The 13574-nt window shown below is 42.6% G+C and overlaps 1 protein-coding gene across 2 annotated transcripts in view; it reads right to left on the reverse strand.

Moving 5' to 3' along the window:
• Sytl4 (synaptotagmin like 4) overlaps window positions 1-13574 on the reverse strand; it is a 52979-nt gene that overhangs the window by 2106 nt on the left and 37299 nt on the right. Inside the window, exons 8-16 of one of the 2 annotated variants that reach the window (XM_013350539.2) lie at window positions 13235-13325; window positions 13016-13119; window positions 12220-12315; window positions 11034-11212; window positions 10680-10782; window positions 9591-9752; window positions 5178-5286; window positions 2879-2978; window positions 1941-2149 (exon numbers count right to left, since the gene is read on the reverse strand). In XM_013350539.2, coding sequence (XP_013205993.1) covers window positions 1941-2149; window positions 2879-2978; window positions 5178-5286; window positions 9591-9752; window positions 10680-10782; window positions 11034-11212; window positions 12220-12315; window positions 13016-13119; window positions 13235-13325 — 1153 coding nt within the window. The remainder of the gene's footprint in view (window positions 1-1940; window positions 2150-2878; window positions 2979-5177; window positions 5287-9590; window positions 9753-10679; window positions 10783-11033; window positions 11213-12219; window positions 12316-13015; window positions 13120-13234; window positions 13326-13574) is intronic. The other variant, XM_013350540.2, reaches the window with a different exon arrangement.

Here is a 13574-nt window from a genome sequence, read left to right on the forward strand (position 1 = left end):
TATTTATTTATTTATTATGTATACAATATTCTGTCTGTGTGTATGTCTACAGGCCAGAAGAGGGCACCAAACCTCTTTACAGATGGTTGTGAGCCACCATGTGGTTGCAGGGAATTGAACTCGACACCTTTGGAAGAGCAGGCAATGCTCTTAACCACTGAGCTATCTCTCCAGCCCACTTGTGGCAATCTTTCTGCCTCTATCTGCCAGATGCTAAGCTCAGAGGCATACATAACCATGCCCAAGCTCTGAATACCTTTTATTATAACTGTAAATTCTCCAAAGTTAGGATTATGTGATCTTACTTCTATTTTTTGTATAGTAATTCATTCACTCAATGAACATTTCCTGAGTGCCTACTCTATGCCAATTTAGAGATATATTGATTAAAACACAAAAAAAAAATGTCCCTGCCCTTAGGGACATTACATGTGAATAGGAAAGACAATCATTTTAAAGTCCCAAAGCAGGAAGTAGCGTGGCATATTTGGAGAGCAGAGTAGAAGTTATGGTGATTTGAACACAATGAATAAGAAAGAAAATGATACAGGAAGAATAAAAAAGGAAGAGTCTAGATTATACAGGGTCTGTAGACTTGGTAAGAATTTCTAAGGTGGAAGAAAGTCACCAAAACATTTTTTTTTTACACAGGGAACCAACATGAAGTAGCTTATATGTGCAAAAATACCATTGTAGGTGTTTTCTATTAGTAATTCATATACAGTTATGAATCAAAGTCATAAGAATCCCACAGAAATGTCCAACCAGAGCTGCATGGCTCAAGGATAGCCATGAATGTGGTCTAACACAAAATCATAACTAATTGAAACAATGACTTTTTTTTTACTTTCTGTGATTTCTTGATAACTGGATTGTGCAGTTCTTGGGTGTGAACACTATACTTTAAAATGTCCCCATGTCAAAAGGTTGGAGAGGCCTGATCAAGACTATGAAAAGAAGAAAAAAAAGAGTATCCAAGCCCAAGCCCAGAGAGCAGCCTCATTTCAAGTTTGAATACAGACCAGACATGCAGAATGAAGAACCCGGGAAAGACAGTGAACAGTGGTGTGCAATGGAGTCAAAGAAAGTCAAGAAGGCAGCAAGTGGTAAGGATTTCAAGAAAAAGGAAGTAATCTGCTCTCTTAAATAGTACTTGGGAATTCTTAGAGTGAGAATAACCTCACTTTGGCATGGATAAGACTCAGAAGAGTAGAAATATGGAAGTCATATCATAATGAACTGAGAACTGAAGGAAAGGCCATGAAACAGAGATCACTCTTTCTAGGGGTGGGGTGGAGATGTGGTCAACAGAAGATTTACTTTTATTTAATAAAATTAGACCTGAACATGTTGGTGCATGTCTATTAGCTGAGCACTTGAGAGATGGAGGTAAAGAGTATTAGAAGTTTGAGGCCAAGCTGGACTTCAGGAGATCCTGTCTCAAAACAAAGATAGAGACAAAGAGATTGGTATCATCAGAGCATGTCTATATTCCCTTTCAATAGTCAAATCAAATGAAATGGATAGTACAGAAGAAACACATTATAGACAAAGAACCACTGCGAAGCAAGGGCTAAGTTTAGAATCTTTGGAGAGCACAGATTTGCTGCCAAAAAAACCTTCTCATTATCCCAAGATAGAAGATAGGAATCACAAGTCAGGTATTTAGGTAGTTTTTAGATCTTCTTTTGTGGGAGGATAATGAAGCCCCTGGCTTTCAGGGTCACCTTTCTGTACAGAAAACACTGTATGAGTTCAACTGTCCCTTAAGCCTAGCAGGTAGCAGATACTCAGTAAGCACTTGTTGGATGTTTACATAAAGGAAGAGAAATTCTGTCAGAAGCAATCTTTGTGTATCACGGAGGGTGAGAGGTAGGAAGAGTTAGATAGACAAGAGGGCCTTTAAGACAAGTGCTGATCAGGTGGGGAGAGACTCTCACCAGTGCCAACACCCAGCCTGACCCCTCCCAGGAAGTCATTGCTGGCCAGGGGCTCCCGGTCCCAGACAGTCAGTTCCAGGCACATGTGTTGGAGGTCTTCCAGCCTCACACCATTGTAGACAAAGGTATGGTTGTAGTGGGGATTCAGGGTCTTCTTCATCACAGGAGTTTTACGCTTACTGGCCTTGTTCCTCATGGGAAGGAGGTATCTGGCAGAGGGTGGGGAGTTAGCAACACCTACTCAAGCTGGCAGTACATCTAAATTCCCCTTGCCCCTACCACAGGCCTAGCCCAGGATGGTAAGCCGACAACCAGGTCCGTGTGCACACAAGCCCTCCTTTGAATAAGCTGAGGCAGACTCCCCACTACTTCCACTAGATTATCTATTGACTTTAGCCTGGAGAGAAAATGACTACGTCAGTCATGCTTCGCTCTAGGCACCACCAAGGAGGCATTTAAATATGTCGTTCCACTTTCCTCACGTAAGGTACGTGAAGCCATTACTAACAGGTATAAGCTTAGTCAAACATGACTTCTTGGGGACCTTAAGTCAGTAAATGGCCCCCCAATATAGATGAAGCTTACACTATTTAAAAACTGTGGACAACAGAGCCTAGGACTGCAAATCTAGATAAGTCAGGGAGCATGGACTGTCCCCTAGGATTCCGGACGAGGAATAGCCAGAGAGTCAGAACCTAGCTGTCTGTCACCCTCCAGTTTGAAAGCCATCACCACAGTTGAGACCAAACAGATCTCAGGGCAGTGCAAAACGTGGGTGGGAGGTGAAGGTCTCAGCATTCCCTAATTTCAGAGCCAAAGCTGCTGAGGATGGTAGGGTGAGGGCAGGATGGAGCTACAGAGGAAATTCGAATGGGTCCCCCGCTAACTTGCTTGCCCTATAACTCACTGCTTAGCATGATGCTGGTCCAGGGACTCACCCCTTGACAAAGCTGTCTGAAGTCCCTCCTGATTTGGCAGCCGTCAAGTTCTTGGCTTCTTTGATCCACACCTGGAGTTCTCCCCCTTCCCCACCTTTACCTGTAAGGGATGTCAGCCATTGCAAGAGAACCGCCACACCACCAGGTATGTCCTGTGCTTTAATTACATAGCACTTCCTCTCCTTACTTTGGGAAACAGCAGACTCCTTAACTGAATTGTGCCCGTGTCCTCTGTTCCTAGCACATTGCCTAGCATTAGCAGTAGGGACAAAATAAATAACCCCAACTACAACAAATGCTCCTTGAAAATTCGCTGCGAACCAAACACCACCGTAAGCAATTCCATTCCTCCAAAGAATCCTATGAGTTACATACTACAGTTGTCTCCATTTTGCATGAGTTAACAAGAAGCAGAGGTGCCTGGCATTTGCTAAGCAATTAAAGCAGAAGGAACTCCTCTGCTGAGTTCTTGACTTCAACCCTTACTGCACAGAACTCACCAGACACCATCAATGTCTGCCCCCCGCCTACCATTTTGAATATCCCTTTCCCCAGACTGACGCCTTGCCCTCAGTCTGAATATAGGCTGATCTTACTGTTTCTTCTTTTAAAATATCCACTTTCAGAGAAAACCCCCATCCTCTGATCAGATCCTTTGGAAGCTGTCCTCTGTACCTTTCCTTCCTTTCACCACGACCAATTACCCTTGCCAAGAACGACCACGTTCATCAGCTCCTCTTCTCTGCCACATTCCTGCAGCCTAGTTTCTTGTGAAATCAGATTTCATTAATGTCTTCCAGTCTAATTCAGACAAGCAGTATCTTCTCAGGCCTCATCTGGCCTGGTCACCTGTAGTGTTGAGAAAGCTGAGAGCTCCTACCCACCTCCTCTTCAAACTCTCTCCTTCAAACAGGCCCTTTGACGTCCTGATAACCCTCTCCCTCACTGACATTTTCCAGGTCTTCATCCTTTAAAATGTTCCTGTTGCCAAACGTTTGGTCTTTGCTTCTTTTCTAGTCATTCTGCACACCCTCCTTGGGATCTATTGATTGCTCAAATCTTCTACATTATACTTTGCTGAGGGTATATTTTTTTTTAAAAAAAAAAAAAAGAACCTTGCTTTGCCATTGCCAGCAGATCAAGTTAAACTCTTCACTCACGGTCTTTTTCTTTTCAGATGGCTCCAGACTCATCTCCAATCCCAGCTGTACTCACACACAAGCAAACTCACACCACAACTTCAGCTCCCCTATAACTGGGAACATACTCCAGACCGCTGGCCTAAAACTCTACGTTTACCAGGCGTGTATAAAAAGGACTTTTATGAGACAGAGTCTCATGTAGTAGCCTGGGCTGATCTCAAATTCACTGTGTAGCTGGTCTAATGATGACCTTCAGTTCCTGACCTCCTGCCTCCACCTCCCAAGCATCAGTTTATGCCATGCTCCTTGCGTACAACAGAGGTCCTAATGCATGCTCTGCAAGCACTCTATGAACTGAACTGCATCCCTTGTCTATATTTTTAATATATTACTTCATTTTTCTTTTAGTTTTAGATTGCAATTTTTTGGAAATGGGCTCTCACTCTACAGCTAAGTCTGGCCTATCACTCAGTGTATAACCTATCCAGCCTGAAATTTCATGTTAACCCTCCTGCCTTAGCCTCCCAAGTGCTAGGACTATAAGCAGGAACCACCTCACCCAGCTACCAAGCTCTTTAAATTCCTGTTCCTTCTTCCAGAACAGCTCCTCTCTTTCACCTTCCCTCCGTTTGTACCTGGTAAAATCTCAAGGTCCAGTTTCGGTATTACTTCCTCAACAAAGCTCTCTCTCCACCACCCTCACTGGCGGGTGGCTTGGGCATATGATTACCTTTCTGAATAATAATAAAAAAACCCAACTTGTCCTCAAAGGACAAGTACCATATCTCTCTCATCTGTTTCCACAATCACCAGCCCCATGCTGGTCGTGTTGGTGACTCCGCCTTGCTCTTCCCATATCCAAGCACCTTTCTCGGCCACAAAGCTCCTCTTCTCTTCTGCCTTCTTAGTAGCTTGAAACAGATGAACGAGACCAAATCACATTAACAGCCTAAAGGTCACCTAAAAGGAATGTCAGCGCAATGTATGGCATTTCCTTCCAGTTGAGAGAGGTAAAGGCTTCCTTAGGAAGGGACTCCTACCTAGAAGATCCAGGAAACATCCCAGCCTGCCCTAGCCAACAGAGCCGGTAGCAATCTCTCACACACCCTGTATAGAAGCTAAGAGCAGCTGAATCCAGGGACCCAAAGAAAACTCACTCTTTTTCCGGTCACCTCCAACGGGAAGTTTGGAGGCTGGGATGTATTTCAATGAAACCACCAACTCGCCTTTGTGTGCTGGCAAGCCAGGTGAGGACTCAGCACTGATCTGAAACATAGGGAAACCCAACAAGTGAAATCAGGCCTCCCTCTGAGGAAACGCTGGACCCTCTCCCTGAGAGGATTATAAAGTTGTTCCCATGGGTGAGTGTGGTGATACACCTCTGCAACCTCAGCCCTGGGGAGGCTGAAGTAAAACGGTCACTAGCTTGATGTCAGCCTAGAATACATAGGTGTCCAGACCCTAGCTCAAAAATAAGAAAATAAGAAAATGAATAAATAAAATGACCCCAAGAACAGGTTCATGGCATAAGACAGTCCCTCTTTAATGGCTACAATCCCATAGCAGTTACAGTTTTCTTTGGTAGCCTCTCCAGGAGGAGATCCAGAAGAATCAAGGCTCACTATTGTGCACTCTGGGGACATGATCACTAGATCCCAAATGCTCCCGAAGGTATGCCAACAAGGTGGCCACACAAATTCACAAAGGGATGACTGACATATGATTAAGAACCTCAGTACCAGCGCTGTTAGTAAGGGCCAAGTGGAAGCAGTCTCCGTGTCAGCGAACACAAGCAGGGTTAAGAGTGATTTGAACGCCTTCATGTGACGTGTGGCATGAGGCTATCAGAAAGAACACAGGCTATCTCTGATAGCCCAAGAACAAGGAAAGAAAAGTCACTACAGAAAAGGAAGCAGTCAACTTTCCTCTCCTGAGCAATAGCTTGAACGCCGTGTTCCTCTTATAAGCCACCCAATAAAAATCGAACCCAGATGACTCCAGCCATGCTGCCTATCCTGCTATGTGTCAATTGCTCCTAGAAGTGTTGCTGTTTTTTTTTATTTCAAATTCTATTGAATATAACACATATTTAGTTATATGCCTAGAAAAAAATCCACCTTATAACTGCTGGGTGAAATAAACCTAAATCTATGCTTTCGTTTATATACTAAAATAAGACTATACTGAACTTATGCTTTCTGAAAAGGGAAAATAAAAAATATATACTTACTGTTAGGTAAACAAAACAAGAAGTAGAAAAATCTAAATTAATAACATAAAATATAAGATAAATATAAAATAAAACATAAAAAGTATTAAAACTATACATGTGTAATGATTTTATTAATGTCTCTAATATAGCTTTTACTGTTTGCCAGAAAGTGTTTTAGTAGTATAAATATATCATTTATTTAATACATTGAGTAATATCCACAAATTAGGTATTACCCTTATTTTATGGGCTATTGAATAAAGAAACAGAGAGATTAAGTCCTTTTCCCACAGACACACATCTAGTAATTACCAGACCTAGGATTCAGATTCAGACACACTGGTTCCAGAGTCCATGACTTTTAGCACCAGACTGGATGAAACAATCCAAAGAATGAAGAACAATCTACAGCAAGGAGAACAGACTGGGAAAAGCCAGAAGACCTTTCCCTACTTCCTCTATCATCACCAACAGTGTCCTGTTTGTGAAAAAGAGACATCTGACTTTCAAAAAGAAAACGTACTCTAAAATTTGGTGGTGGGGTTGTACAGAATTTAGGGTTAGGTAAAAGTCTGCTACACAGATTTTAATATTTCACAGTTTGCCTATTTCCTTCAGTACTGGGTATGAAGCCCAGGGCCTCATACCTGCTAAGCATATACTCTACAACTGAGATCTTCAGCACCTGACTTACATATTTTTAGTTAACAGCCATCACTACAATCCGTGTGCCAGAAGGACAGGAGTTAATCTTATTTTTGGTCGCCCTAGAAAGGCCGACACTAAGCACAGTCCCTAGTTTACATAGGTATCCCGTGCTGACTGCGCGAGTCTAACAATGAATGAACAAATGTCAAGGACACAGAGCAGGGAGCTCTGGGAGGCAGGACTGCTCCTCTCTCTTGGCTCACGTGGTGTCGCATTCTTTATGTTCCAGTTTCCAGCACGGGCTCGCACCGTCTGGAGATGCCCTTTCACCTGCCCCTGCTCTTGAGACTGGGCTAAGCTAGGTTCTCACCACTGAGCATGCTGCTACTGGTGGGTATAATCTCCTATGTTTCACTAGACTTACTGCAGATCCAGAATACACAAGCTTAGTCTGTGGGGAAGGCAGACAAGAAGTGGGAGGAGACTGTTAGCGCATGGATTGCTGGGGAGTCAGAAAGCCAGAAACATTAAATATAGATTATTTTAAGTTAAAAGAAATGTATGACTTTTAATTTTTTAGTTAAAAATCTGGTTTTACAAACCTTGCTTTGTGTATAGTAATACAACTTACATACTAAAATCACACTATAGTGGAATGATTTGAAAGAGTTTTAACTAAAATATATCAGGGGAAAATTTCAAGTTATTACAAACGTTTAATGAGGGAGACAAGACAGTATTTTATGTCATAAACTGTCTGCACACTTCATTAGCTCTTAGGTAGCTGACTTTAGGGAACCTTCGACCCTGAGTTTAGTCGTGCGTAGGCGCTGGCACGTGTGCTTCCACAGCACACCTTCATTGCCACAGAGCAAACACCTCCATTCTCATGTGTGACATTTTTGTCATGGCTATCCATGGTACTTTAGAGTGACATTTTCAATGTAATTATACAAACTCCAGCCTACTGGGAGACTGATTTGTGTAGCAAATGCTAAGGAATTCTAAGGTTCTAACAGCACATTTTACTTTGACAGTAATTCCTTTTCTGCTTTTATGACTATTTAAAGGGGCAAAATGTAATGTCACTAAATTTTCTGGAAGGCAACAGCCCTCTGATTACTAGATACACACTCCTCTGACTCGGCTATTTCACCACTAGGGCTTTCTCTGACAATTACAATTCCCAAAGAAGGCAAAGAGCAGGGATGGGGCCTGGCTCAGTGGTATAGCCCTTGTTTAGCATATAGGAAGCTCTTGGTTTGACCATCAGTACTGAAAACAAGACATATGACAGCATAGTTTCTAAAAATAAACAATGTAAGTACTCACTGGTAGGGGATTGGTAAATAAGTTTATAATACAGAACTGTGGGAGAATATTATGTAGCAAGTAAAATGAGATAGACCTGTAAGTAATGGCATAGAGGAATGCCTATAATAAATTGTTAAAATCAAGAATATATATTTATATATACATATATATATATGAACAATAGGGCATATGAATTTACTTGGGTCAAAAAAGAATACAGTATGTATGCACATGTATAAATGGATAGACAGATGAGATAGATAGATAGATAGATAGATAGATAGATAGATAGATAGATAGATAGATAGATGCTATCTATGCTGCTTAATACAAAAATTCTAGAGGGATACTTAAATACTTGTTGAATGGCTATTTCTAAGTAATGAAATTGACTTTGTTTTTATATATGATTTGTTGTTTAAATTTGGAACTATGCATATATAGATCATTTTACATTTAATATCCTTAATAGGGTAAAAATTTAAAGGTTTAAAATAAAACTAAAAGACAATAACAAAATGGAACAGATAAAAGTAAATTTCTTGCATATGAGGCTCACATCAGGCAGCCCCATTCTGTTCCTAGACCATCTTTCCACAGATATTCTATGTACTGCTCATTGTTTCAAACATTCAAAATACTATTATAGCTTTCAAAGAGGTTTGTCTTCAGCTCATTGTGATAACTAGGAAGTCGCCACCAAAGTTCTCTGATGTAGTCATTTAGTCACAACCAGAATGGCAGTAAGCTATGGAATGGCCATCATGTGCTACATACTAAAGATCGCCCTGCATTCAGTCCTGCAGCAGGGAGTAGCACTGTTGTACCATTCAGTAGAAAACTAAACTGAGGCTCACAGAAGGTAGGCGGTTTCCCAAAGTCCCCAGTAACTTAGAGAAGCAAGATTATAATCCTGATATGCACTAAACTGCCAACCACTATGATGCCATCTTACTACACTAACATCTGAGGGGCTCCTCTAAAGGAAAATTCCCCTGGCCTGCACACATAACCAAGAAGACAGTCATTGCAGATCTACCAACTCTCATGCTTCTCACTTCTAAAGCAGGATGTTTAGTTTGGAAAGGGGTGCAGATTAGGATACATTCCAAGGGTTAGACTTGAGACGGGGGGGGGGGTGCAAGTTAGGATGTCAGGATACATTCAGGCTCTGGAAGGTTAGCAGGAAAAATTTGGCACACAGTAGCTTCTTGTTTTGCCTGCAACTGACATGCAAGAGCCTCCGAAATTGCTGCCAAACTCAGAAAGGCCAGCAGGGTGTGGTAGAACTCTACAGAAAACTACATGCAAAGCTACTTCCAACACAGACCAGCAGAGGGCGCTGCAGACAATCCACCTGGGAACCAAGCGGGGAAAGACCTTTAAGGCAGACTACCTTTCCATGTAAAGGGAGGCAATGATCCAGCTTCTTATCCAGCTTCCAGGAGTTCATGTGGACCTCTGCCTCTCCAAGGAAAGTGTTTCTGCCAAAACGACCGTGATGCCAAACGGAAAACTGCAAAGTCCTCTGGGCCAGAAGAGATTCTGAAATCTCATACTGCGAAGGGAAAGAAGCAGCCCACAGTGGTCAGTTAGGAGTAGCTCCTCAAAAACAAATTCTTCCAAACCCTAAGCAAACTGTCCCCACAGTCTGTCAAATGGTTTTAGTTCCTTGGTACTTTGAATTACTCTGCTCAAAGCTTCAACTAACCTCTTTCACTAACCCTAAGACAGCCCATAGAAAGCCAGGGTAATAAAGTTTGTCGTGGGGTGGCTGAAAGGGCACAAGACTATCCACAAACAAGTTCCAAGGGGATCTTTCATCTCCAATCACTTCTAACTTTTTATTACATTTTATTTGTGCATGTGTGTGTGTGCACAGGCATGCAGGTACATGAATATCATGTTATATGTGTGGGGACGAGCATGCCATAGCATGAGTGCAGAGACCGGAGGACAGCCTGCAGGAGTCAGAGGTCTGAAGAACCAAACTCAGGTTGTCAGACTTTACCTGCTAAGTCATCTTGCTGGCCCTCAAACAACTTCGTTTTTAAAAGATTCTACTTATTTTGTTTAATGTGACTGTGTGCCTGTGTATATTTATGTGCAATGCACACATGCAGATGGTCACCAAGGCCAGATTATGACATTAGATCACCTGGAACTGGAGTTATAGACAGTTGTGAGCCACTGTGTAGGTGCTGGGAATTGAACTCAGATTGTCTGCAAGAGCAGCAAGAGCTCTGAGCTTCTGTATCATCTCTCTAGAGCCTCAAATAAAATTTTAAAATGAGCTATGTGGTCATGTGAATTTCCAACTTCACAACAATCCAAGGAAGCCAAGTTTACCTGTGTTCTCTTCCCCCAAGAGGTTAGCATATGAGCAGATGCCCATGATCACCCACTCACATTGTAGAGGCATGACTGTATCATAAAGGCATAGGAGCAAAACAAAACCTTCTCCCCTCTAGGCTCAGAAACATACCCTAAAGGTCTCATCGTATAGTGGATTGATGGTGTCCCGCTTGATGCTGGTCTTTCTTTTCCCTTGGCGGGACTTGTCAGGCAGAAGATAAGTCTTCACATATCTAGAAACCAAAGACAACGCTGAATTATTTGCTAACCTTTCTCCAGTCCCTTCTTTACTTTCCTGCTCAGCATATAATAACATACTCTGTCAACATCTTCAGTCCTGCTTTTTCCAAGTCCTGTGCCCTTTATTATATCCCACTCACTACTCCACTCCCAGAGAGATGACAATATGGATCAAGAATCCCCAGACAGCTTCCAAGGTCTAGCTTCCCTGTCAAAGTGTTACTCAGGAGCCAGAAGCACTCACGGGTTAGAACGCTTCTTGGCTTCATCAGCATAGGCCAGCTGGTGGCACTCCTTCACATGGATGACCAGAGTCTGTGTTTTCTGCTCAAACTTGAGAGAAAAGACGATCTTGCCAGTCACAGAGACGTTCCCAAAGTCACCAGCCTCACTATAGATGCTCATCATGCTGCCAATGGTACTCTGCAGGGAAAGCAATAACAAACGTCTAAGGAAGACAAACTCCACATTCCCAATCGAGCTCATCATACCCCGTGCTAAAGCCAAAAGTTTCAGGAGAGCCTGCGAGGAGCCAGCACTGCCAACAGCCCTTTGTCCTGAGGGTCAGTCAGTGCCAATAACTAGCACATCCAAACTTGTCCGGGAGCACACACAGACTCCTACTGTCCCTTTCCCTCATTTTACACACTCTCTTGCTGATTTTGTCCATCTGTAGAACGGTGAAAAGCAGCAGGAAGATAAGGCACACCTAAGCCCATCTGTGGTGTGTGTTATGCACACTGCAACATTGGCTGGAATGTGTTAGTTAACGCTTTAAAATGGGGCCATAGTTATCCACCTTCTATCTAGCGATATCTACGGAGGAAAGGGATTGGGCCAGAACTGAGACCAGCAGGAGAGCCACTACTCCTCACAGGTAGCGGTGAGCTCTATATTTTCTTCCAGTGTGAATGTGAAAATCTGTTCACCTAAATAGCAATCTTTGTACTTATGACAGACGTAGGCCCTGATTAGCAAATGTCCCCAAAATGTCCATGAGGCTGTTTCATATTGAGCTTTATCCACACCTTGATGCCAGTCTGGCAAAGGTCTTTTTCCTGACACCTATTCACCTTCAGTGTGAGAATAGGGGGCAGCTTAAGATGAAGGAGTCTGGTCTTGTTTACTGCATGGCCTGGTTATCCTTTCAGAGGAGCTAAAGTTACTTTTCACAAAGCTGTGATGGAAGAATAGCGGGAGCCTTCATTCCCTCTGGAGAACCTCCAGAAGGGAGGTTCAGGCAGTCACCTAGAAGTTACACTGAGCACCTAAGCTCTAAAGTGAGGACAGGAACAAAGAAATGCACACCCCTTACCTAGGAAGAGCGATTAGGATGATTGCCTCAGGCCCCCAGTCTGCTCTAGGGAGGCTGGCTCTTCCTTCCTTCCCAGTACCCAATGTGTCCATCAACACAAACACACAGAACATACCATGGAGGAGCCACTCTGCATGCTGCCTCTGGCCAGTTTCTGTCGATGCAACTTCACCAAATGGTCAATATCCTCTTCTTCCTCCTCCTCTTCTTCCTGGAACAACAGAGACTTCAGAGTTAATAAAAGGAAGCCTCAAAAACCAATGTCTTTCCTTCAATAAGGACCAAAATTGGTTGCAAAAGCTCTGAGTTTTCGGGTGAATATATGTGCGCATGTCCTTATTTTTAATATATCTTCATATCTCAAAAGAATATAGGTTTTTAATAGTTTTATAAGTCTCCCATTTGAATACCCCATCTAGCCTTCTCTTTGTATGCTTTTAATTTTAGTAGTAGTAGTAGTATTGTGTATATTCCATTATGATGATGATAATGATGTGTGTGTGTGTGTGTGTATGTGTATTCAGCCATACATGTACCATGGAACACATGTGGTAGCCTAAAGACAACTTTAGAAAGTCAGTTTTCTCCTTCCACCTTAATATGGGCTCCGGGGATCAAACTCAGTATGCTGGGCTTTCCCAGCAAGCGTTGTTGTCCCAAGTCACCTCACTGGTCTTTTCTTGCTATTTTAGTCACAGTAGCCAACTATATACCCAACAATGTGGTCAACAGTAGGTGACAACAAAGACAGTTCTTCAAATCAACAAACAGCACTTCTTCAGAAATTGGGGAAAATAAGGATCATTGCACCTTTCCTAAATAATTAAGCAATTTGGACTCTAATTTAAATTAAGCCAATTCTAAATTTAAAATTTTAATAGTGTAGCCAAGGGAAACATAAGATTGCTTACCATATCTGCACTGAGGCGTGGTACGGATTTGCTCCTGTCTCCCAAGATGCCACTTTCCTGTGACACATCTTCTGGCCGAAGGTCTATTACAGACTTAGTGTATTCTGCATGGAAAACCAAAAATTTAGCTCAAAAGAAACCTGCTGTACTCCATACCAAGAGACAGCAAAAGCCCTCAGAACATGAATGAGCCCCATGTAGCCATGAAGGGGAGGCTACCTGAAGGCCTCAGGATTTTTCTGGTGTTCTTCTTGAATATCATGTCACCCTCGTCAACACAGACTGCATTTTGGCTCCCTGGCTGAATTTCCTAGAAGGGAACAAGGAAGGGCAAGGGCATGGGAAAAGCCAGCAGGTAGACCAAAGAAGTGAGTGAAGGGTACTCACAAACAGCTCATGGGCCAGATCGGAAACCAACTGTAACAAACTTAAAGATGTCTGCGCACATTTTAGCCAAGACCTTTGAAATGTTTCCAAATGGATCTAAGTAAAATTTTAGCTGAATTCCTGATTTAAATTCTGACTTGAGATAAGAAGACAGGAGGGGAAGGAGGGGAAG

The sequence above is a fragment of the Microtus ochrogaster genome, chromosome X, assembly GCF_000317375.1.
Source record: "Microtus ochrogaster isolate Prairie Vole_2 chromosome X, MicOch1.0, whole genome shotgun sequence".
Lineage (NCBI taxonomy): Eukaryota > Metazoa > Chordata > Mammalia > Rodentia > Cricetidae > Microtus > Microtus ochrogaster.